Source organism: Anabrus simplex, chromosome 7 (assembly GCF_040414725.1).
Source record: "Anabrus simplex isolate iqAnaSimp1 chromosome 7, ASM4041472v1, whole genome shotgun sequence".
Lineage (NCBI taxonomy): Eukaryota > Metazoa > Arthropoda > Insecta > Orthoptera > Tettigoniidae > Anabrus > Anabrus simplex.
Window position 1 is genome coordinate 257956690 of NC_090271.1, and position 25531 is coordinate 257982220.

The following is a 25531-nucleotide window of genomic DNA, read 5'->3' on the forward strand; positions in this document are numbered from 1 at the left end:
TAAAAGAAAAAAAAAATACATTTCTTTCGGTATAAGTAGGAGATATCTCATACACATACAGTATATCAGCTTTTATAAGCTTTAGAATCTTATCCTCAAGGGTAATTATTTTATTTTATGAAGCCTGGACATCAAGTAACACTCACTCCCGAGCCTGAATATAACACTAGGCTTCCCATTAAGGATGCCAGACTCAAGGATACAATGAAACACGCATCGCAGTATGTATGTAAGAATGACATGTGGTATTATGAATTTCTTAATCGGGATCGGGTTTGCATTCCAAAAGTGATGATTCTTATTCTTAGAGAGGACTCAACTTGAAAGTGATAGAGAATGTGTTTTAATATTGTTTCTTTTATCATTTATATTTATATATCAAAAACTATATTCCAGGCAGGTACTGTGTTAATATAATTTTCAAAAGATGTTTTATAATAATAATGTCCGACTAGTTGGCTGAATGGACAGCGTACTGGCCTTCAGTTCAGAGAGTCCCGGGTTCGATTCCCGGCAGGGTCGGGGATTTTAACCTTAATTGGTTAATTCCAATGGCTCGGGGGCTGGGTGTGTGTGGCGTATTCAACATTAGAAATCATCCTAGGTAGGGCCCTCATCTTCATCTTCACAGATATGCAGATCGCCTAATAGGCCGTCTACTAGGAAAAGACCTGCACCAGGCCTCTCCGGAGGCCATACGCCATTATTATTATTATTATTATTATTATTATTATTATTATTATTATTATTATTATTATTATTACTATTATTATTATCAGTGTGTATTTCTAATAAAAAATATCGTACAGTGTGTGTATGCAACACTTATCGATTGGCAGGTACAGTAAAGCAGAATTAAATAGGCTATATAATTATTTTTTTATACTTCGGTGCAAAAACAAAGAAGGGATGAGTACATTTTTAAATTAGTTGATTACTTAAAAATCTATGCATTAATTTTGTTGCTTTTGTGCCTACAAACTATTTTTCAGACCCTTAATCATCCTGTATAAACGACAGCATGAAATGCCATGTTTTCAGTTTTTAAATTAGTTTATTGTACCTCTTGAAACATTTGTAAAATGTGAGTTATCACCTTCTTGCACCGAGGTCTCCAATTGACAATAAACAAGAGAAAGTCGGCTTCAGTGGGTTGGATCTTTTGAATATTCACAGACACGTCATTGTGAAACCAACAGATCTCTTGAGTCATTTTCTAAGATGTCTCGAAAGTTGGATTTTAGGTTGTAATCTGAACATACCATTCGCTCTGAAACTGTTGACCTTGATCATATTGTTCTTCTCCTGTATTTTAAGGCACAATTTTCGCAGTGTATCGGTACTGCAATCTGAATATCAGGATTATTCAATTGTATCAGTTTCCTTATTGTAACACTTATGCATGCGCGCACCACACACTCACAAGCACCTTCATTATGTTCTACCATCATAATGTAACTATAAACCCCCTCCCATTGGTCGATCCTGCCTACACTACTGGTACCAAGAGAGTCTTGGACACTCTTGGCACGAAAAGCCAAACGATAAATAAATAAATAAATAAATAAATAAATAAATAAATAAATAAATAAATAAATAAATAAATAAATAAATAAATAAATAAATGAAAATATCCCCCACATATCTTAACCCGTCAGTGGTTATGTGGGGCGTTTTATCACCCGAGTGTTTAGATAGTGCATGCAGGTTGCTTTGGGGTACGGATTGTAAAGCAGGCCTCGTGGTCTAGGGGTTAAGTGTCTGCCCCTTAACCGGAGGCCCGATGTTGGATTCCCGGCCAGGTCGGAGATTATTATATCGATCTGAGGGCTTGTTCAGGTTTACTCAACCTATGTGATTACAGTTCAGTAGGTATCTGACGGTGAGAAAGTGGCCCCGCTGTAGAAAGCCAAAAATAACGGCCGAGAGGATTTGTCACTCTGACCACGCTTCACCTCGTAATATACAGGCTATTGGGCTGAGTAGCAGTCGCTTTACTGTAAGAGTCCATTTTTTCCTTCTTTTTTGTTGCTATTTGCTTTACGTCGCACCGACACAGATAGGTCTTACGGAGACGATGGGGTAGGAAAGGCCTAGGAATGGGAAGGAAGCGTCCGTGGCCTTAATTAAGGTACAGCCCCAGTATTTCCCTGTTGTGAAAATAGGAAACCACGGAAAACCATCTTCAGAGCTGCCGACAGTGGGATTCGAACCCTCTATCATCCAGATGCGAGCACACGGCTGCGTGCTCCTAACCGCACGGCCAACTCATCCGGCCTGTAAGAGTCCGTAAATACATAATGTAAACATACATTCCTACGGAACGGTACAGTAAGGTTCATTTTCCTTTACACGTTGGCATACGAAAATGAACACAGCAAAAATTGTTCCGGTGGACTGCATTGTCCATATGTGGCTGGGAGGCGTGACCAGTCTTATTTAATCGTGTCAGAAACATACATTATATCTTGCAATAATAGCAGGACAATAACAAATCTGGTACTATAACCATTAATTATTTCTGATGATGGCAGGTAACAATGTGATTAAGCTCTACATAAATAGGTAGTCGGAACTGAATTTCCGTTACCTGACTGAACGTCAGCATTCCAGAAACAATACGATTCAAGGAGAATAATGAATAGGAAGGACATTGTAGAATACGAGGTTTTGCCGGTGCAGCGACGATATTATTAACTTATATGTATTGAATGAATCATAGAAAACAAATCCAAGAAATAATGACAGTTCTACAAGCAATAAAATACTTTTAAAGGAAACCTCATGTAAAGTGAAACATGGGATATGCGTAGCCTACCGAAAGCTACCACTGAGTACGGATTCAAAGCTCTGCACAATAACAAATCGTTATATTCGAATGTTGACTCCCTCCTCAAAGAAGAAGTTTCGTTATTTGGTGTTCACGGATAGTATCAACATAAAATGATAGCAAAAAGAAATTCCTCTGCGGCTCTGTGCGCCTCATTTTTCCAATCTAGGGATAATACCATCTATTTAACCAAACACCATGGATACCCTATAATAGGAATTAAACAATCAAGCAAACAATCAAACAAAGTCAACAATTTTCATGCTGTTACTTGGTCGTCACAGTTACGTTTAACTCGCCGCCAGATACGACAGCGGCTATTTTTGAACAGTGAAATCCAATGACCAGAATTTATTAAATCCTTAACAGTTGACGTAAACAATATTTTTGCTCATAGTGTCATGGTCTGTCTGTTTGAGAATAAAACAACTGTTTATTGGGAAAAGAACAGTTCTAGCGATATTTATGAAGTTCAAATTCGATTCACAAATAAATTATTTGAAGTATCCTTGGCATGAACCAGAAGCTTAGAAATTGTAAACCTTGGACGTTGAAATGCAGTGCTCGTATCTTCTGTCAGTGAAAACTCTTAAGTTTCATATTTTAAAGGAGGCTACTTCTGATGCGTTGAATGGAAAGAGCTCATCTCGTATAATTTAATATTGAATGTTATCCAAGAAGGACAGTAATGACTAATTGTACCATGATGAGGTTAAAGATTCTGTGCATTAAGAGGATACCGATCATGAGGTGATGAAGAAACGATAATTTACTGATACTGAAGAGACCCTGAATTAATATTATTAATAGTGTGTTATATTTACATGTATATCACCTTCGCGCTGGTGAATATACTTGTGATTCATATAGCCCTGCATTATTCACTCGAACCCAGTCTCCAAACGAGTGAAGAAATTGTTAAGCACAAAAGGGATGGTGGTGGTCGTGTTGGTGTTGATGATGATGAGGATGATGATGATGATGATGAATGTCAGGATAATAGCGCCCTGGAGACTACAGTAATTCGAAGGTTCGAAGACGTACTGCACATGGCACAACAGCTCAGGAATCTGGGCTTAGAAGCTCGTACGTAATAATGAATTATTAGCAATCTATAGATTCTTTCTAACACAGTCCCTGTACCAGTAAATGGCCGCTTTGCTCATGCCCAACAAGAAATATCCTTTACAATACAGTCAAAATTTCATTCATGTATTCGACCGTGTACTACAGTCAGACTTTCCAACTGACTCTTCCCATCGATCCCTAACGGTCCGAAGCATGTACTTTACCGTACATTTTTGTGACACTGAATCATTACCCCCTGATGTACGCTTATTTCTTTCTTGCGTTACCTTAATCAGATGTTAGGTAATTGAGGTTATTATGGAAAGTGACAACTTCTTCTTACAATCTTCATCCAGTGAATATGAGGAAGGGCTGTTATTTTTAATAATAATAATAATAATAATAATAATAATAATAATAATAATAATTGAAAATTATTTAGGTACCGGTAACTAATGTCTGATCTCTCTTTATTTATTTGTGTATAGTGTTACATTAGGCCTATATAAAGGTCCAAAATCTATTACGCTAATAAACGCAATACAAATGAAATACGATGCATTTTTCAGAAGAAACTGTCCCTCATAATGATGAAAGGGACTTTTTCGAGCATTTCCTTAGTAGGCGTGGAGTTGCTCAAGATATTTCAAATCGACTACAAATAAGAGAGCAACATAGGGATAACTTAAAGAAAACAAGGAATATGAGGAATTTGGACAATTCTGAAACATATAAAAGTTTTCTATTCTCTTATTTCATTTCGTTTTTTTGTTTTTTTTTGTTTTGTTTAAATACAGACATAAGTTACAGGTTAAATCGCTAGATATTAAAACCTGCTTACAGGTTTCAACGTCTAAATTTTGCGCTAGTAGGATCTAAATTACAAAACTATAATAATTGTGTAATTACAGAAATATTGCGTTAGTTAATATTTAAACCAAACATTGTCATTACTGAATCTTCCGTGGCTCAGCCGGCTTCTCACCGCTGGATACCGTGGTTCAAATCCCGATCACTCCATGTGAGGTCTGTACTGGACAAAGTGGAGGCAGGATAGGTTTTTCTCCGGGTACTCCGGTTTTCCCTGTCATCTTTCATTCCAGCAACACTCTGCATTAACATTTCATCTGTCAGTCACTTATCATTGCCCCCGAGGAGTGCGACAGGCTTCGGCAGCCGGCACATTTCCTATCCTGGCCGCTAGATGATGGGCTTCATTCATTCCATTCCTGACCCGGTCAAATGCCTAGAAACAGGTTCATTGTTATTACTGGGGTTTAATATTCATGAAACTGTACACTTCTTTCACCTCTCGTTCGTATTCTATCTTTCTTTGAACAGTGTTACTCCAGTTCCATGGAGAAGGAAGGTATCCCTCCATGCCAGTTCACAAAACGAACGAGAATCCATTCCAACACAACCTAATAGGGATGTAGGCAGAGAAAGTTCGCGCCAGATAGCGCTCGTGTACTACTGGGTAAGCGCAAGGCGATCGTCTTATGTTTCTCCCAGTCAGCTGCGAGTAATGTATAGAATGTGACCGAGTTTTCTGAGCTAAAGCCGATTGTATCTTCTTTAATTTTACTCCAATACTATATTAATTAGTATATAACGGAATATTTTCAGCGTTTAAGCGTTAAACAGCTGCAAAATGACTACGGACCAGAGACGCTAAAACTAGCGGGAGGAAGGAAGAATTAGTACAGTACAGCGGAAATTAGAAAATTATAACACGCTTTATTATCCAAATAATGAATAGGAGTCAGCATGTCTTTTCCTAAAGATTACAATTACTTCAGCACTGTACATTGATAAATATATAAATATACCTCCACAAAACTTAAATCATAAATACAGATTTAAATACGCACTTTGTCCCCTTGCTTATAGACTTAGATTTTTGTATGTTTTTTAAGGTTGAAGGCTTTCATGAAACTGCAAATACAGCCTTGTCCACCACTAAGGGCATGTTAATTTCTTGAGTTTGCCAGTGCCGGTTCCTTTGAATATTTGACCATCAGCCATAAGGTGAAGATCATTATCACAATTTGCATTTGATGGATTATTTCGTATTTAGAAATACAAATCATTGTGTTATGCTAGATACAGACTTTTCAGTGAAAAGTTTGTTTTGTTTATAAAAGGTTAATTTCAATCGGGTGAAATTCTAAAATGCAGTGCTGTGAAATCCGAGTACAGAAAACATGAGACCTATAATGTGAAGCTTATTTTAGGAGTACCTGGTGACATTATAGGAGGGGAATGTGAATGTTTTGCTGGAGCAGGACCCAGGGCATGTTGTAAGCATATTGCAGCTGTAAGCTATGCATTAGAGCATTTCCCCAAGACTATTATTCATTGTTCAGAAACATGCAGCCAAAAATTATAAACTTTTCAGCATCTCCCTACCAAACGTTTGAGGCCAGTTAGCCCTATGAAAGTGGAATGTTTGCCCTTGGAACAAGTTTTGCTATTATAATCTAAGTTGAACGAGTTATAATACTAGTCGAGGGGTATTTCTTTATAAAAACAAGGGGGCTGTTTTCAAGGACATTTTCTCTATCAGGCCACATTTTCAACTGGCAGTACATGAAATGAGTCCAAACATTAAATATTCTCCCAACAGTAGTTTTATGGATTCAGAAGTTAAGGCCTAGTTCCTTGTCAGATTTGTCGGTCCTTAGCTTCATAACTGTCAAGAAGAAACACAGTCTGGATTCAAGAGGGAATATCTGTAAATTGTATCTGTTTTCTCCCAGAAAAGCAAACACCAAATTACAATTTTAGAGGTCTACAAACCCTGTATAAAGCAATATGGCATCAGAATTACGCATTGTTTTCTCTACAACCAAATTACCTGTACTATTTTTTGAGTGCTGATGTCTTTGAAAATGGGAGTCACAAATGTTACATTCACTTCTTCGGGTATAATTAATTATTTCTTCCCGTACTTCAAAGAATGTGTTTTCTGCAGATTCCGATATTGTAGGCTTATCGTGGTAATCCGGCAATTTTCTGGTGTATGGCCTCTTCCTTATTTTTGTTGTGTTCATGGTCCACGGAAAAAGCGATGGAACAGCGCCTGGTTTTAATCTTGCTCTCTCACCTTTAAATACAAACGCATAAATTCGGTGGTTGTTATCGAAATGCCTACTCAGTTTACAGGTAGAACATAGGAATTATTTCCGTTCGTAAGTCGCACTTACCCAACAAAGTTTTTGTGAAGTCACCGGGTTGAAAATAATGCGAACACACTTTAATATTTTCGGTCAGATTCTTCTCACCGAAATGTTTCCTTCTAATAGCCATTTCTCTATTTTGTGGAAACTGGTGAAACGAAAATGGGCTTCCCTGGTTTTTTACAAAGGGAACACTGCAATGGCTCGGCATAGTCACGAAAATAACAATTTAAACAACTTAAATTCGTGGTTATTTAGCGGCATGAGTACACAGGAGACAAATGAAGAGCGCATTGCGCTTACCCAGTACAACAGCAGTGCGCTCTATCGGTTCTAGTTCTATACATCCCTATTGTGTATAAATCCCGTAACCGATACGAAGTTAGCGCATGCGTACAGAGTGATACGTGAATGCGTCCATGTACTGGAAACAGACTGCGTGTTTATACCTGATTATAAGTATATAAATGGTGTGTTGCCCTTCTATACAGGGTGGTTGGAAACAGCGTGAGCCGCGTATATCAGCGTTAGAAGGTTGTATTGCTGATAAATAATATGAAATAAATAATTCGGTATCTCGCACCGGTGTCATTTTATCAGCTGCTGAATTTAGCCAATCAGATCACTCCAAATTCAAATGGGTTTTTCTCGACAGTGTTGTTAAATCTGCACGTGACTTAACCGTGGAGGAGGCGCGTGGGGGCACGTGTCACCATAGAGTTATTCTTTATTTTATTACCAGTTCACTCACTTCAGGCTCTCGAGTTTTTCAGTATCTTTCAAGGACATTGCCGTCAATAATATCTGATAATTATATTGTTCATTGTTACATTCATACCAGAACCAGAAGACGTTGAACATCGTTGGGTGATGGGAGTCGCATATACGCCTGTTCTTGTTACAACTTTTCTTTTAAATCTTAGTAAGATTTATTCTTACTCCACTTCATATCTGTGATTAGTTCAAAGGAATGCCTACATCTCCACTGTAACCTTACTAGTATAAATTCTCTGGGTGTTAATTCTTTTTTCGTAACCATAAACTTGCATATTATCGCGACAGCATTAACAATATTCGTACCGCCTTATCTTGTCAACCCCTAAGAAGACTAAAATTCTGAGCACCGTGGACTCCTCGGCCATAAGTGGATGGTTAAATGAATCATTTGGTTGTGAGTAGGAAATTGCCTTTGAACATCCAGAAAGCAGGAGTGGAGAGGTACGTATAGTTACTCTTCTTGACCGTGAATCGGAGTCTGAGCAAGGAGAGTAGGAGGGGAATGAAGAAGATGCACCTGATGAAAGGGGGCAGGATGAATCAGGAAGAATGGAGGGAAGTGGAGAAAGGTAACATCTAACCTTATTATTAAAAGTGGTAGATACAGTACCACATTTACTAACGACATGAATGAAAGATCATAATTTCGAGCGCTTTAAATTATTTGAGTGATCTTCCTTTTGATTCTACTACACTCATGTGATATGTGGAAAAGAAGTTTAGTGAAATTGTTCCATAACTTATCGTCACTGTTACAGCAGAACCTCGTATGTCAAAATTCTCTTCCTATCCCTTGTTTCCTTAAGACTGGTCACGCCTCCCAGTCACATATGGACAGTGTAGTCCGTCTTATGGTCAACTGTTAAGCAAGATGAACCTTACCGTACCATGCTGTAGGAATGTAGGCTACGTTTGCATGACGTAGGAAAAGTTACGAGCTCTTACATTATAATGTTATACTGTATTTAAGACTCATTTTCCTTTACACGCCAGCACAGGAAAGCGATCCCAACGAAAATTGTTGTGATAGACGGCGTATCGATGGCTTACTTCTAAAACCTCGTAGAATATGACTTTTAAACAGACTTAGGATATGTAAGAAGTAAATATCACCCAAATATGCAGGCAGATGTGTTCTTAAAGGTAAATATAGCCTAAAAGTGTAAAATATGACCAAATATATCGTTGCTGCATAGGCAAAAAGCTCGTATCGCAAATGACCTTCCTATTCATTATTCTCCTTAAGACTGGCCACTGGGCGAGTTGGCCGTGCGGTTATGGCCACGCAGCTATGAGCTTGCATCCGGGAGATCGTGGGTTCGAGCCCCGCTGTTGGCAGCCCAGAAGACGGTTTTCCGTTTTCACACCAGGCAAAGGCTGAGGCTGTACCTTAATTATGGCCACGGCCGATTCCTTCCCACTCCTAGGCCTTTCCTATCCCATCGTCGCCACAAGACCTATCTGTGTTGGTGCGACGTAAAGTAAGTTGTAAAAATAAATTAAGACTGGTCATGCCTACCAGCCACAAATTTATATGCAGTTCGTCAGAATAATTTTCTGTGTGTTCATTTTCCAATGTTAACGTGTAAAAGAAAATGGACCTTACCGTGCCTTACTGTAGTGATGTATACATCTCGAATTTACGCACTCCTACAGTATAACGTGTTTAAGGTTCATTTTCCTTTACAGAGCAACTTAGGAATATGAACACAACGAAAATTGTTCTGATGGACTGCATAACTATATGTAGCTGGGAGGTGTGACCAGTCATAAGGAAAATAATGGATAGGAAGAGCATTGGGAGGTTTTGTTGGAACATCGACGATATATCCGTATGCATTTTCTATTTCATAATATTTGCTGCGATCTCTACTCACACTTAGCTGAAGTTGAGGTAGTAGACCACAGAAAATCTCTTCGGAGATCAGGATTTCTACCGATCTCAAATAAGATGTTATCAGTAGGACTACACCACGTTTCAGCTCTTACACCAGATTTAAACTCTCTTTTAGAGACAATTCATATGTTGTAGCCCGTGATCACACATTACTTTGTCTATCAGACCTTGAGTCCTTTAAAATGATCAGTACAGTTTTACTCTCCTAAGAAAATTTAATTTATACCTCAATCCTTTGCATTTTTGGTCATTTAAATTGAAGGAACTTACTAGTAAATTGAATCTAACGAAGAAGTCAGATAATGATAACATGATGGCAAGCGTAATTGGCAGTCATACAAGTTAGAGAAAAATGGAAGGGTATGTATAAGTACTTTAAGGCAGAAACAGGTTCCAAGAAGGACATTCCAGGAATCATTAATGAACAAGGGGAGTGTGTATGTGAGGATCTTCAAAAGGCAGGATTATTCAGTCAGCAGTATGTAAACATTTTTGGATACAGGGATAAAATCCTGTTAGAGGAGGTGACTAATACTACAGAATAATATGTTAACAACGACATTTACGATGACATACGAAAGTTGAAAACTAGAAAAGCCGTTGGAATTGATAAGATTTCGGGGGATATACTAAAGGCAATGGGTTGGAATATAGTACCATATCTGAAGCACTAATACGATTACTGTCTGCATGAAGGAGCTACAATAAATGAACAGAGAGTTGCTATAGTAACCCCTGCGTGCAAAGTAACGGATGATACACATAAAGCTGAAATCTACAGGCCAGTCAGCTTGACGTGCATTGCCTGTAAGCTTTGGATAAGCATTCTTTCTGATTATATTAGACATGTTTGCGAAATTAATAACTGATTCGATAGAAGACAGATCGTGTTTAGGAAATGTTATTCCACTGAAGCTCATCTTGTAGGATTCCACCAAAATATAGCAGAAATCTTTGATTCAGAAGGTCAAATGGATTGTATCGCAATTGTCTGTCTAAGGCATTTGATAGGGTGGATCATGGAAGACGATTGGCAAAAATGAGTGCAGTAGCACTAGACAAACGGGTGACTGAATGGGTGAATATATTTTTAGAAAATACTTTTAGATAATAAGCTTAGGCGAAGCTTTATCTGACCCTGTAATAATTAAGAGGGTAATTCCTCAAGGCAGTTTTATTGGACTTTGTTTTATATACGGTATAAATGATATGAGTAAAGGAGTGGAATCAGAGATAAGGCATCTTGCGGATGATGTTATTCTGTGTAGAGTAATAAATAAGTTACAGGATTGTGAACAACTGCAACGTGACCTCGATAATGTTGTGAGATGGACAGCAGGCAATGGTATGTTGATAAACGGGGTTAAAAGTCAGGTTGTGAGTTTCACAAAAAGGGAAAGTCCTCTCAGTTTTAACTACTGCGTTGATGGGGTGAAAGTTCCTTATGGGAATCATTGTAAGTACCTAGGTGTTAATATAAGGAACGATCTTCATTGAGGTAATCACATAAATTAATGGGATTGTAAGTAAAGAGTACAAATCTCTGCACATGGTTATGAGTGTGTTAAGGGGTTGTAATAAGGGTGTAAAGGAGAGAGCATACAAGTATCTGGTAAGATCCCAAATAGTGTATTGTTCCAGTGTATGGGATCCTCACCAGGATTACTTGGTTCGTGAACTGGAAAAATCCAATGAAAAGCAGCTCGATTTGTTCTGTGTGATTTCCGAAAAAGTGTAGCGTTACAAAAATGTTGCAAAGTTTGGGCTGGGAAGAACTAGGAGAAAGGAGACGAGCTGCTCGACTAAGCGGCATGTTCCGAGGAGCTGTCAGTGGAGAGATGGCGTGGAACGACATTAGTAGACGAATAAGTTTGAGTGGTGTCTTTAAAAGTAGGAAAGATCACAATATGAAGATAAAGTTGGAATTCAAGAGGACAAATTGGGGCAATAATTGTTCATAGGAAGCGGAGTTACGGATTGGTATAACTTACCAAGGGATATGTTCAGTAAATGTCCAGTTTCTTTGAAATCATTTAGAAAAGGCTATGAAAACAATAGATACGGAATATGTGACATGGGCGACTGCCTAAATGCAGATCAGTATTGATTGATTGATTGATTGATTGATTGATTGATTGATTGATTGATTGATTGATTGATTGATTGATTGAACAAAACATTCGATACAGCACTCGGTTTCAATATAATTCTCTTCCAAATATTTCACGTAGTAAGTCCGTTCAGATGATTAGATATGATAGCAGACAGACGTTCTCTGTTTTAATTTTATAGCATTCAAATATAGAGCATCATTTTGTCCATATTTCTTCTTCAGCCAAACAGTGTCATTAATATTGTTAACAAACTACAATAGGCACAATATTACTCTTAATTAATTTAATTCAAACTGGTGTTCTGATAGCATCTGTTCTTTGTTTCCTAGAGAAAGCAGGAGAATGTGCTGGAGAAGTATACAGTCCGCAGAGGGAAGGCAAGAATGAAACAAATGACAATGAAAATGAGATTGAGTTTGCTGCTAAGATGGATTCTGCGCATCATAATAATGAAAATGATGATGATGATGATGATAAAGATGATGACAAGGAAAATGATGCGGAATATTTGAAAGACACAGATGATGAAGACCAGCAATCTGCAACAATTGTAAACAGGAAAGGGTTAGATTATTGGAAACACGAATTTGCCTCGACTGGAATTTGGGTGGCACTTGGAATTATAGCATTGATCCTGTTGTTGTTGATGTTGTGGTTCTTGTATATGTTCTGCATGTGGAGAAGATTAGTGTATCACTGTAGATGTGCCGCCTCAGATGCTGAACTTGAAGCAATGGAACCTTTAAGTTCTACTGCCAGTCAAATTTGTTATTGTACAAGCGAAGATCTGAGAGATACTGATGAGCTACATAAATCACAAACATACTAAATTATATGTAAGTATGAATTATATTCAGGGAGATCATTGGGAAATCGGTATTCTAGGCTCTTGTTGGCCAGGAAATGGGAGTGGATTATCAGACAAGATAACACCTTCCCTGCTTAAAGGCGCGAGACTCCATCTCTAGTGGAGACAGGTATTTCAGGCGCCCAGGTGTCACAATCAGTAGTAGGATTTTGGAGATGAACACTGGCGCTGAAATGTCACAAAACAAAACATATTTCCGTAGTAATTGGAGAATTAGTTCCGTATTTCCTTGGAAGTAAAATTAGGACAATGTTTATTGTTTTAATTCGCTATTTTTGCTATCTGAATTTTTAAAAAAGGAATCCATAGTCGCCTCTTCTCAGCAGTGACTGCTACCAAGATCGTATCCTTCCTTTTTACCTCGGTTTAACTTAGACAAGATAGTGTAAGATTCAAAATTGGTTTAAACTATAGATACAGTTTAACTCAATCTTCAGTATAAGCTTTTATTATATAACTGTCCCTAAGAAGGAAGCCACACTTTTCAGTCTCCAGTCTGCCGAATACACATTTTCAATATAAATATTTCACTATCATACCTGTTAAAAAAACACAGTATTGAACGTGGAATGACATGTTTCGGTCTTGAGAGAACATCATCAGATTATATCAAGTCACATTTAATTTCCTGAAATATTTATGTTCATCTTTGTCCAAAGATCTATGCATATGAAATTTGTGACTTACCTTAAGTGGAGACCAACACCTTTGACCCACCACAAATACGATTTTTCAATTTTGTTCGTTTGAAACTGAACTTTTCTCATAACAGTGCAACAGGTTTGTTAACACGTCTTACACTTTCGGAGTTATGATCGAAAACGTGAAGCCCTGTCACCCCAAGCAAGCCCCTTTATCGGTAAGTTTGTTGCTCGTTTCGCGTAACTTTTGTTTTTCAGAACCGTTTTCCTGATAACTATGAACGTTTTTAAGATATTAAGATGAAATTTTACATGCATGTATATTTCTAGCTTCATTGGTTAAGTTTAAAAACATATATTTTCTAAAAACGTTATTGAAAAATTAACTATTTGAAAATAACTTTATGAAAAAATATTTATACTTGATGGACTTCACTGATTCTAGTACATGTTCTAGCTATAACATATCTAATTATAATAAAAAAATCACAGAAAAATATTTATGTGTTTGGATATTATCAGGGAAACGGCAAAATAGTGGTCATGATACACCGCCATTTTGAATAAATAATTATATATAATGACATGGGTTTGTACGTATATTATTATATTGTCATACTAATTTTCCTTTTAGAATTCATTTCTATTGATGCGAAGAAAAGTTTAACACACTCTATTTTTCCATCTTCAAGGATGTAGGTTCCCCCTTAAACGCTCTCCAGTCAGCTGGACACAAAATTTCAAAATACATATTTCACTGAAACATACCTGTAAAAAAATCAAATTAATAAATAAAGAATAAACGCAATGAAAAGTGAGCTTCCGTGGCTCAGGCGACAGCGCGCCGGCCTCTCACTGCTGGGTTATGTGGTTCAAACCCCGGGCACTCTACGTGATATTTGTGCTGGACAAAGCAGAGGCAGGACAGGTTTATCTCCGGGTACTCCGGTTTTCCCTGTCATCTTTCCTTCCAGAAACATTCTCCAATATCATTTCATTTCATCTGTCATTCATTAATCAATGATCCAGACGAGTGCGACAGACTTCGGCAGCTGGCACAATTCTTATCCTCGCCGCTAGACGAGGGCTTCATTCATTCCAATCCTGACCTGGTCAAAAGACTGGAAACAGGCTGTGGATTTTCAAATAAGAACTACTGAACAAAGAATGATATGTTTCGTCCTTAAAAGAACATCATCAGATTCTTTCTGGTCACATTTAATTTTCGGGAATATTTATGCTTATCTCTGTCCATACATCTATCAATCTCAAATTTATAAATTATATTAATGAATCCCTGCCTTTTCACCATTCCAGCATACACTGCGAGGTGTTTGAAAAAAGTTGCACTTTCGTTGGATCGAATCCAAACCGCTGTCAGTCCGCTGTGACGTAATTAAGATAACTTCCAAATTACAGATTCATAGATGTTTGGGCAGAGATAAACATAAATATTTCCAAATATTCAATGTAACTTGATAGAAACTGATGATGCTATTTTTAAAGAACGAAACATGTCATTCTTTGTTTAATAGTGTGCATTTATTCTTTGTTTGATAGTGTGCATTTATTCTTTGTTTAATAGTGTTCATTTATTCTTTGTTTAATAGTGTGCATTTATTCTTTGTTTAATAGTGTGCATTTATTCTTTGTTTAATAGTGTGCATTTTTTCGTTGTTTTACCTACAAGTGCCAGTGCTATATTCTGTTGTGCCAAACGTTGATGCTGAGACTGTATTGGTTTAGAAAATATTTTCTACAATCGGTAAATATTATCCGAAACCAACAATATGCACCATTTTGATCAAAAAGAGTTGCTTCACGATAAAAAGACATACGAATATGAAAACATTAGAAATAAAATCCCTTTATAGAAAGCAAACTTTTTGTTGGTTTCTAATTTTTGTTATCTTGAAAACACAAAGTGAAATTGCACTAAAAAGGCGTAATAAACAAAATATGCAAAACGTTCCTCATACAATGATGAAATAGCCCTGAAAGTTTCAAAAATATCTATACATAAATTAGCACTCCTAGCATACTTTGTCTCAATAGGGGAAAAGGAAAACATTCACGTTTTTCTTGCAGCTTATTCTGATTCTACTTCCTCTTCTTAGGATACCTTCTTTTTGTGTCCCCTTGCTCCAAAGAAGTGCTATAATAGATCCCAGAACGTTTCATGGACTCGCACATTACATCCTGGACACCAATGTATGGATCACCCTCGCCTTTCTGCTGTCGTCGCACATAAGTTGTCTGCAAGGGCGTATCGTCATCTGACAGATTATCCTAACTTCCCCCAGCCTCACCTGCATTTTCAATGTCCTCAGCATCAATTTCACAATCAAATTCACTAAAGTCACTACCCTCCTCAAGAGCTTGTAAAATATCAGATTTAATTTGCAATGTTTTTGACTTCGACGCTGCAATATTTATTGTTTACTACAGTCGTATGATTACTAGATACGAGACTTTTATAGACATGAAAATCCAACAAATACTACCAAAAGCGAAAATAGTGGTGATAAGTGTGAACTAGACATTCAACTTTATGGTACGAATGTTTCACTAACAGATGGCTTAGCCCTCTGTCTGTGCGACGTAAAGCAAATAGCAATAGAACAGATGGCTTAACAGTCAAGAAAGCACACATTTACTGAGGATATCAAAACGTGATCCTGGCACCACAGGAAGGCGCAGTGAGCCACTTTCAGCGATCCTTGGCATTTGTTAGATTAATAATATACTTTCATTACAGGTATAATATAGTGTAATATTTACAATGAAATTGTGTGTTTGACAAACTTAAAAGCTTGTAAGTTTACATTCAACTCTAGCTTACAAAAGGTGATGAAACAGTATTGATTTTTTCTTAGCATCATTGCTAGTCATCACCCCATCGGAAGCGATTTCAGCAAGACCTTGAAATTGAAGATCAATTGCACCGTAGGTTCCTGAAGTGGATTTTCAAAAGTCAAGAAAAATATTATTCGCTTGTGTCTACGAACGCCCTGATGTAATATTTTCAGCCATTTCGATAATAATTTCCATTGTTTGAAAAACAGTCTTCGGGCTGGTCAAGACCGAACAAGTCGTGCGAAACTTCGAACTACTGATAAACATGACGAAGGTCCGGAAGAGTGGTTTCTGAGGCGATTATCAGCCTTGCTTTAAGAATAGAGCCACATGAAGTTGACCATCTCAATTACTAGATTATGATTTTATAATAATTTAGATATTGTATCTAAAGATAATAAAATGTGGAAGAATAATATCACAAAACTTAGATTTATTTCAATCCTAGTTTATATACCGTCGCTGCTATGCCAAAATCGCGAATCTGACAATGCTCTTACTATCCATGAACCTTATGGTATCGTACCGTAGGAATTCATGTTTGCATGGCATATATACCCACTCCTAGAGTATGACATCGATGACTTACTTCAAAAACCTCAGTCTCCGAATTCACTTCTAATCCATGGATTCTAATTATGGATATGCAGTCCATCAGAACAATTTTCGTTGTATTCATTTTCCTATATTTATATGTAAAGAAAAATGAATCCTCAATTCATTGTACTGTAGGAGTGCGTAAATTCGCCATTCAAACAACATCGGTATGGCAAGTTCCACACACTAGGAAAATTATTCTGATAGACTGCATATAAATATGTGGCTGGGATGCGTGGCGAGTCTTAAGGAATATAATGGTTAGGAAGAGCAATGGGACATATCTTACGAGGTTTAAGAAGTAAGCCATCGACATTTTAAAGGTATATTTTCCTTTACGTACCCGAATAGAAAAATCAACTCTACGAAAAGTCTTCTGATGGACAGCATATCAATATGTGGCTGGAAGGCGTGAACATTCTTAAAGAAAATAATGCATAAAGAGAGCATTACGATGCTCCCTTCTAAAACCTCATGTCCCAATTCTCTTCCTAGTCATATTCCTTAAGACTGGTCACAACTTCCAGGCACATATTTTGTGTAGACCATCAGAATAATTTTCATTGTGTTCATTTTCCTATGCTAATGTGTAGAAGAAGATGGACCTTACCATATCGTATTGAAGAGATGTTTCCATAGCGAATTTACGCATATCTTTACAATTTACTTTACACATTAGCAAAGGAAAATGAACTCAACAAAAATTGTTCTGATGGGCTGCATATACCGATGGCTTACTTCTAAAACCTCGTATCTTCCAGTGCACTTCCTATCCACTTTCTTCCTGAAGACTGGTCCCGCCTCCCAGTCACATATGGATGTACAGTCCATCAGAACAATTTTCGTTGTGTTCATTTTCCTATGGTTGTGTGTAAAGGAAAATGAACCTTAAATACGTTAAACTGTAGGAGTACTTAAATTCTCCATGAAAACAACATCCCTACAATACTGTGTGGTAAGGTCCATTTTCCTTTACACACCTACACAGGAAAATGAACACTACGAAAAACGTTCTGATGGATTACATATAAATATAAGGCTGGGAGGCGTGGCCAGTGTTACGGAATATAATGGGTAGGAAGAACATTGTGACATACGAGGTTTTAGAAGTAAGCCGACGATATACTAAACATGTGGCTACGAGGCGTGACCAGACCTAAGGAAAATAATTAATAGGAAGAGCATTGGGAGATACGTTGTTTTAGAAGTAAGCTATCGATTAGGAGATACGAGGTTTTGTTACAGTGACGACGACGTGTCTTCGTTTCGTATTCACCGTGAAAAATATGTTATATTGTAAAGAAAACAGGTTGATTGTACGAGGAGGAGACCATCGCCCCGCCATTGGAGCAGTGAACTGGAGTCTTGGGAGTCTTGTGTCACCAAACAGTCCTTGACGATGTCGGCTCTTGTTGACTAAGCTTCTCTCGAGAGCACTTCCATGTTAAGTAAACGTGAGAAACACGCGTTGACAAATTAATACCATTCCAATCCATCTCAATCTAGCAGACAGCTGGTTAACTCGTCTCGCCATATAAGGCGACGAATCTGCATATCGGAGATTTCTCTCGCATTAACGCTCACACAGTAAAGATTTTTTAAAAAAATCAAATAAAGACAATGGAATACACGTTAGTTAATAGGAAAGTAGAATTTGTTGTCCTACTCACTACTACTGAAGCGGGAGGTGGGCCTCTTAAGGGGACCGTTCAAATTCGAGCGGGTTCGCTATCCGGTCCGTGATCTTGATCGTTCTGACCGGCAAGAATGTGTATGGCGGGTAGTTCATGGTTGGGCTCGAGTTTGAGTCCGTGTTGGCGGTTCGACAGATAAACCGACGAACCCGACCGGACCGCCATCCCATCAGTATGTACTCCTTAGCGCTCGAAATCCAAGCCGAGTTGAGCCGAGTTGAGCCGAGCTTAGCTGAGTAGCCCAGAGACGAAGCGTTATTCCGAGCCGAGCCGAGTGGAACCGATGCACCGTGCACGGAGCTCTTACGCCTCGATTTGCACAAGTGAGGTTTTGGTCGTTTGAGAGACCCTGAAATAGAGCAAGCCAGAAGGGGTGTACATGACACGTTCATTAGTACGATACTCCGTAAAATACATAGAATATATACAGGATGGTAGGAAACAACGTGAACCGAGTATATGAGCCTTAGTGCGTTCGTCATACTGATAGGTAAGTTGAAAATATGACGTCCATATCTCGCCCCGTTGTCATTTTATCAGCTGCTGAAGTTAGCCAATCAGATTGCTTCGTGGGCGAATTCAAATGAACTTTACGAGGCGGTGTTGCTAAATCTGCCTGTGGCTTGGTCGGGATTGAAAGCCATGCCGATAAATGAGCATGAAACAGTAACACGAAGTGTGGTTCAGTCAATGCCGCCGTAGCGTGCCTGCTATGGGGCGACCTATCAGCAGGGAAGTGCTTGTTCAAAGCCCTCTCCTGGAGATGATTATTCCTTCTATTGACGCACTCAAGCCGGTATTAAGCCACGTGCCGATTTAGCAACACCGCCTCGCAAAGCCCGCGAAGTGATCTGATTGGCTAATTTCAGCAGCTGATAAAATTACAGCGGCGCCAGATATCGACGTAATTTTTGGCTACCTATCAGAACGACTGACGCTCTAACTCTCATATCGTTGCTGCTGAGACAAAACCTCCTATGTTAAATATTTCAGCCTAGAACTTTGGCCGGTCAGGTTCTGTTATCTAGGGCAGGGCCTCTCAAACGCACAAAATCTCACGCGTGCAGAGCGAGGCGCAAGAGCTCCGTGCACTGTGCATCGGTGCCGCTCGGTGCCGCTCGGTATTGCTCGGATCAACGCTTCGTCTCTGGGCTACTCGGCTATGCTCGGCTCTACTCGGCTATACTCGGCTCAACTCAGCCCGGATTTGGAGCGCTACGGCGCAAGTGGGGGTGAGGGAGACAGGGGGAGCGAGCGAGACAGGCGTGAGGAAAGAGAGAGTTAGCGCTATTGCTCCAAATCGAGGAGTGGGGGTCTGCACTCTGATCAACCAAGCCAAGTCGTCTTTTGCACCGTGCACAGTGCATGCACCACGCGCATGCACCCTGAGAGGCCCTGATCTAGGGTGCAATATTGTGTGAATATCTTCAGGGCATTCTCGCTCTTCATAATGTATGTGCTGCGGGTCAGTATATCTCCGAAAATAATATCACATAGGAGGTTTTGTCCCGGCAACGACGATATACTCGGTTAATGTTGTTTCCGACCCTGTAGATATATTTACAGTGGTTACATTAATTGAGCTGCATTTGTAATTTAGGAGTATTACTGCACTTAATTTTAGTGTGTTTGTATTAACTGTAAGAGAGGGCTAGAAGCACTAAAGTCACCATTAATAAAGGCATAAAGAATAACACTGACCACTTTCGAGACTGAATACAAATTCCTTGCTATTTGGAATCAATTGTTCGGCAGCTTTAGGAGGCACTATCCTCTGAAGCCATTTTATGTTACCATAGGTTATTGTTTTGCCTTGTTAACTAATGTTTATGTAAAGATTGGTGTAGTAATAATTGGAATCCTCTTTTGTATGTTGCAGATAACAATGGTGAACCTGCAAAACTGAAGTGTAACCTCCGTAAACACAAACCGAACCGTAAACCCAGGACACCATTCACAACGCAGCAACTGTTGTCCCTGGAGAAGAAGTTTAGAGAGAAGCAGTACCTGTCCATCGCAGAAAGAGCTGAGTTTTCCTCGTCGCTACACCTCACCGAGACGCAGGTGAAGATCTGGTTCCAGAACCGGCGCGCTAAGGCGAAGAGACTACAGGAGGCGGAGATAGAAAAGCTTAAGATGGCTGCTGCGGCCGCCGCTCGACCACCTCACCTCTACGGCCCACCTCTCCAACAATATTTCCATCCACATTCGGAAGCTGCTGCGTACCACCACCATGCGGCCGTCACGGCGCTGTTAGGGCGTCACCACATGGGACCTCTCATACCACCCCCTGGTCCACTTTGTCACCCTCAAAGTGTTCCGGCACCACAACCCCCTGCAGCGAGAGCAGCGTCGTCACCTCCCGCCACCATCGGCCTATCGTAACCACTACTGCGAGATCAATATTTGGAATATTTTCGTACTGAGCGATGAACACTTCAAACTCTGTCCCTTATATTCGCGTACTTGGAGCTCAAAATGAATGAAGATCGCAGTCAAGGAAAATGTTCGCACAACTTCAAACAATATGTACTGTAGGATACGTATGTGATGAGAAAACTTCCTTTCCATTTAAATTCCACATGAAACTTACTTTGATTCTCAATCTGTTGATTGTTATTTAAAAGTTAGACTGTGTCCATTACGACTTACAAGGCTCTGATACCCAACGGATCATCATCAGAAATGAGTGACTTAGAAAATTCCGAGATCAAAGGTGGGAAAAAGTGATATTTAACATCCTAAGCTATTTAATATCAGATTTCAGTGCTTGTTTATGGATCCTCATTTCCTAGTCTATACAGTCTATCCTTGTGATTCTATTAAATTTCAACTCGTTGATCTATATCCATCTAGCAGTGATGTTCAAGTTCTAATACCGAACTTATTTCATTTTCTATCAGTATAAGTAACATTATTTTATTGAGTTTCAACATTCTCTTCCACCGTCATCAGAGCAAACACTTTATGCATATCTAGAAACACTGCTGAGTTCCTATCATATTTTATGATTAGTTACCGTATGTTTAGCCATTTTTAGGTTAGAATGCAAACTTACTGAAAGAAGTAACAAGTAGTCTACACTTTAGCCCGGACAAAAGTTCTGCTATGAGATTTATATAAATATTAGGGTCCCGGCCTGTTAGGATCCCTAAAAGTTATGTTACTGTCCCTACATTACGAAAAAGCGGGCTAGACAACTCCTACCAGCCAAATTAGTTTGCATTCAAACCTATTACTGCCTAAACTTCCGATACCTAATACGATATTAATACAATTATTTATGAGGTTAATGTTTGAAGAAATATTTTATCACAAAATATATTCTCCAGATATTCTAACAAGATGCGCGCATTTTGGCTTGTGACAAACATGTGTCTGTTAAATATCTAAACCTAGCTTGATATATTATTTTCGTGATCTGATAAGTTAAGAACGGAATTATAGTTTAAGATACATTTCTGCAAAATAAAATCTTTGCTTGTGGTCTCAACTACAATATTTGCTCATAATGTTGTGAAATGTGCAATACACAAGAGTTTTGAAACTAATTAATGAAGACCGTTATGTACATCGAAGTTTTCATAGAAGTGCCAAATGATACCAGCCTGTGATAACGCTGCAAGAAGATTCTTACCTTGTATTATGATTTTCAAGAATTATTGTAATGAAAGCCATCAGAATAAATCAACACAAAAGGAAATACTCTGTAGTTTGGTAGGTCATAATTTCGTCACATAAAAGGATGAAATTGTCGCTGCTAAGAAAATGTCAAGAAAACTACGCAAATATTGCAATTAAAATCATGAACTTAGTCTTCTCAGTTCAGAATTTTTCAATTAGAGAGTTTTCAATTAGAAATTCGGTAATTCACATGACAACAGTAGTCTCGAATGTGATGCTCTAAATTTATTTTTATTAGTCTGTTACTATTACATATTTTTTAGGTTACATTTGAAAATTAATCTGAAAATAGAATATAATTTCTTGAAAAATGAAATTCATTCACTAAACGTCTTGGATTTTGAAGTTTGTACACATAAATGACACATTATTACCTCACAGAAAAAGTAATTTTCGTAAAAGTAAATGAGCCCGAATACAAATCGCCGTGCCAGTGTACATCAAAATGGACACCTTTTAGTTTGGCTCCCTAATAAGTAAGTAAGTAAGTAATTAAGTGTTAAGCCAAATGATTATAAAATGTACAACTACATTATTTGAAAACCAATATTCATCGTGTCTAAACCTTGCGTATGAGGAAAATGCAAGACTCACTAGGCATTTCAAATAATAAATATTAAAAAATACATTTATTTATTTATTTATTTATTTATTTATTTATTTATTTATTTATTTATTTATTTATTTATTTATTTATTTATTTCCCTCAGTAGCAGGTTGCCACAATGGACAAAGCATAACGAAGCAAATGAAAATATAATTTTGATTTACAATAATTTTTTGATAAATAAATAAATAAATCAGACGGTCAGTCAATCACCATTGCTCTGTATTTAGGTCTGTCGCATAGGTGGCAGAATCCCTATCATTTGTTTACCTAGTATTTTCTTTAAATGTATACATTGACTTTTAAATAATTGGTTTTCCTTAATTCACAGGCTGGTGTCTAAAATTAGTATTGCTCAAAACTTTCAAAGCTTAATTTCACTTTTCCAGAGCTATTTTGCTATGAGTCTTTCACTACTAAGGAGAAACTTTCCAAGTATATCCATATTTCACAGCTCTAACTGTTGGATAGTTGTTTCTTCAGTGTGTGCAGAAACTACGCATCGTATTTCATGTCAGTAATTTGTTCCGGGATTCATGAAGGTAATGGCTAGGTCAGCCATTAACGACTCTGTGCTTTGTGAAACTGTGAAACATAATTCTAAGAGAACGGTCACTCACAAGGCAGGATTTACGACACATAAACCGGAACGGCCTAAGTCATTTGACCTTTGATTCCACAACGGAAACGGAAGGAATGTCAAAGAGTCAATGGTGCTTGAGGTTAATCAGCCGAACAATGCTGGGAAAACAGTTCAATTGGTGAAGAGTTTACAACTAAAAAAACAAACACTATTCATACAAACTAAAAAGAAACCGGTTAATATTCAAATTAATTTTCTTTGAATACATGATCTTATGATTGCATGGAGGAAATAAAATTTAAATTGTTAAATAGAGAAGGAAATATATTCTATACAAAACATTTCAACTCATGATATAGAACATTCAATGTATAGACCTTTAACAGCTCTTACTCCATTCTTTTAGGTAAAGTCCCAGTGTCATGAGAATGTTCTGTAATATTATTTGTTAGAAACTCAGTCGAATTCTGCTTAATAGATTATTAGACAATTTGGAGGGTAAAATATTACAATATATTGAGTGAAAATAGTTTGAGAGCACAAACCATAGATTCCTTTTTATTTCAGAATATTTCTACAATATTTACACGTTGCCATAATACGACGTCAACGAATTTTTTTAAAATCTGGAAAAATTTTGCATTGAGCAATTTCTTTAAAATTTAATTTAATTTTTTATTGCGTAATATGTGACTCTCCATTTTTGTGAGCTCTATTAAAATTGCACACCCTATTCTACTTCATTTACAGTCAACTGTGAACTGCTGAAAACAGAAATGTGAAACCCATAACGAGTTGTGCGTTTGTAGCTTAAATTAACTTGAATTAATATTAGGCTACCAGGAAGCCAAAAAAAATATGTAAAATACAGAATGGAAGCAGTTAGACCGTAATGAAATGAAATGGCGTACGGCTTTTAGTGCCGGGAGTGTCCAAGGACAAGTTCGGCTCACCAGATGCAGGTCTTTCGGCTTGACGTCCTTAGGCGAACTGCGCGTCGTGATGAGGATGAAATGATCATGAAGACTACACGTACATCCAGTCCCCGTGCTAGCAGAATTTACCAATTATGGTTAAAATTCCCGACCCTGCCGGGAAACGAACTCGGGGCCCCTGTGACCAAAGGCCAGCACGCTAACCATTTAGCCATGGAGCCCGACAGTTGGACTGTACAAACGTAATACATAGAGTTCGATGAGTAAAATTTATTCATGTATATACTTAACTATTATTAAATATCAATGAATATAATTTATTTATTTATTATTATTATTATTTATTTATTAAATCCGTTTAACCTCCACAGTTGGTTCTTCCCCCCACCCCTTCCCTGAAACAGTGAGGGATCCCACCTCTACCGACTCAAGAGCAGTGTCCTGGAGCGTAAGATACATGGTAGGTATACAATTGGGAAGAACAAGTGCCCCTCTCGGACTGCCTCACCTGCTATGATGAACAGGAGCATTGTGAGGGGATGGGAAGATTGGAAGGAATACGCAGGGTAAAGGAAAGAAAATAGTCGTGGCCATAAGTAAGGTACCATCTTGGGATTTGCCTGGAGAAGTGGGAAACCACGGATGGCTGAGGTGGGAATCGAAACCCCTCTGCTCAGTTGACCTCTTAAGGCTGAGTGGACTCCGTTTAGGTGCTCGTACCGCTTTTCAAATTTGCTGGCTGAACCGGGATTTGAAGATGGGCCTCCGGACTTGGCAGCTAATCACACCAACCACTAAACCACAGACGCGTGCAAATATAATTTAAAGAAATATGATTTGCGAAATACTTGGCAGCCAATCTCCTACTACCTTAGCAAACATTTGTCTCTTGATGAACATTGAAAAATAAGAAATTAAAGATTAAACTCTATAAGTTCTATAGACAGTATTTAATAGTCCCTATTCCATTAAATAAGCATGTAGAGGAACCATAAGACAAATTACATTAAATATGAATACTCTATGCACTTTTCTCTGTCATCTACTGGGAATGTGAACAAAAATGAAAATATAAATATATGACGAACTCTGTGAAAGAAACTATGCAGTCGGTTATACACAATTCTCAGAGATACTATTTCAATGTCACACTTTCGATATCTAAGAAAATAAAAGTAATATGAAAGGGAACAGGAATAAA

The 25531-nt window shown here is 38.1% G+C and overlaps 1 protein-coding gene across 1 annotated transcript in view; it reads left to right on the forward strand.

The window, feature by feature from the left end:
• The window catches only part of LOC136877807 (muscle segmentation homeobox), a 171288-nt gene extending 149405 nt beyond the window's left edge, over positions 1–21883 (forward strand). The window contains exon 2 of the mRNA XM_067152011.2: positions 20401–21883. Coding sequence (XP_067008112.2) covers positions 20401–20906 — 506 coding nt within the window. The 3' untranslated portion in view covers positions 20907–21883. The remainder of the gene's footprint in view (positions 1–20400) is intronic.
• The last annotated feature ends 3648 nt before the right edge of the window (positions 21884–25531 follow it).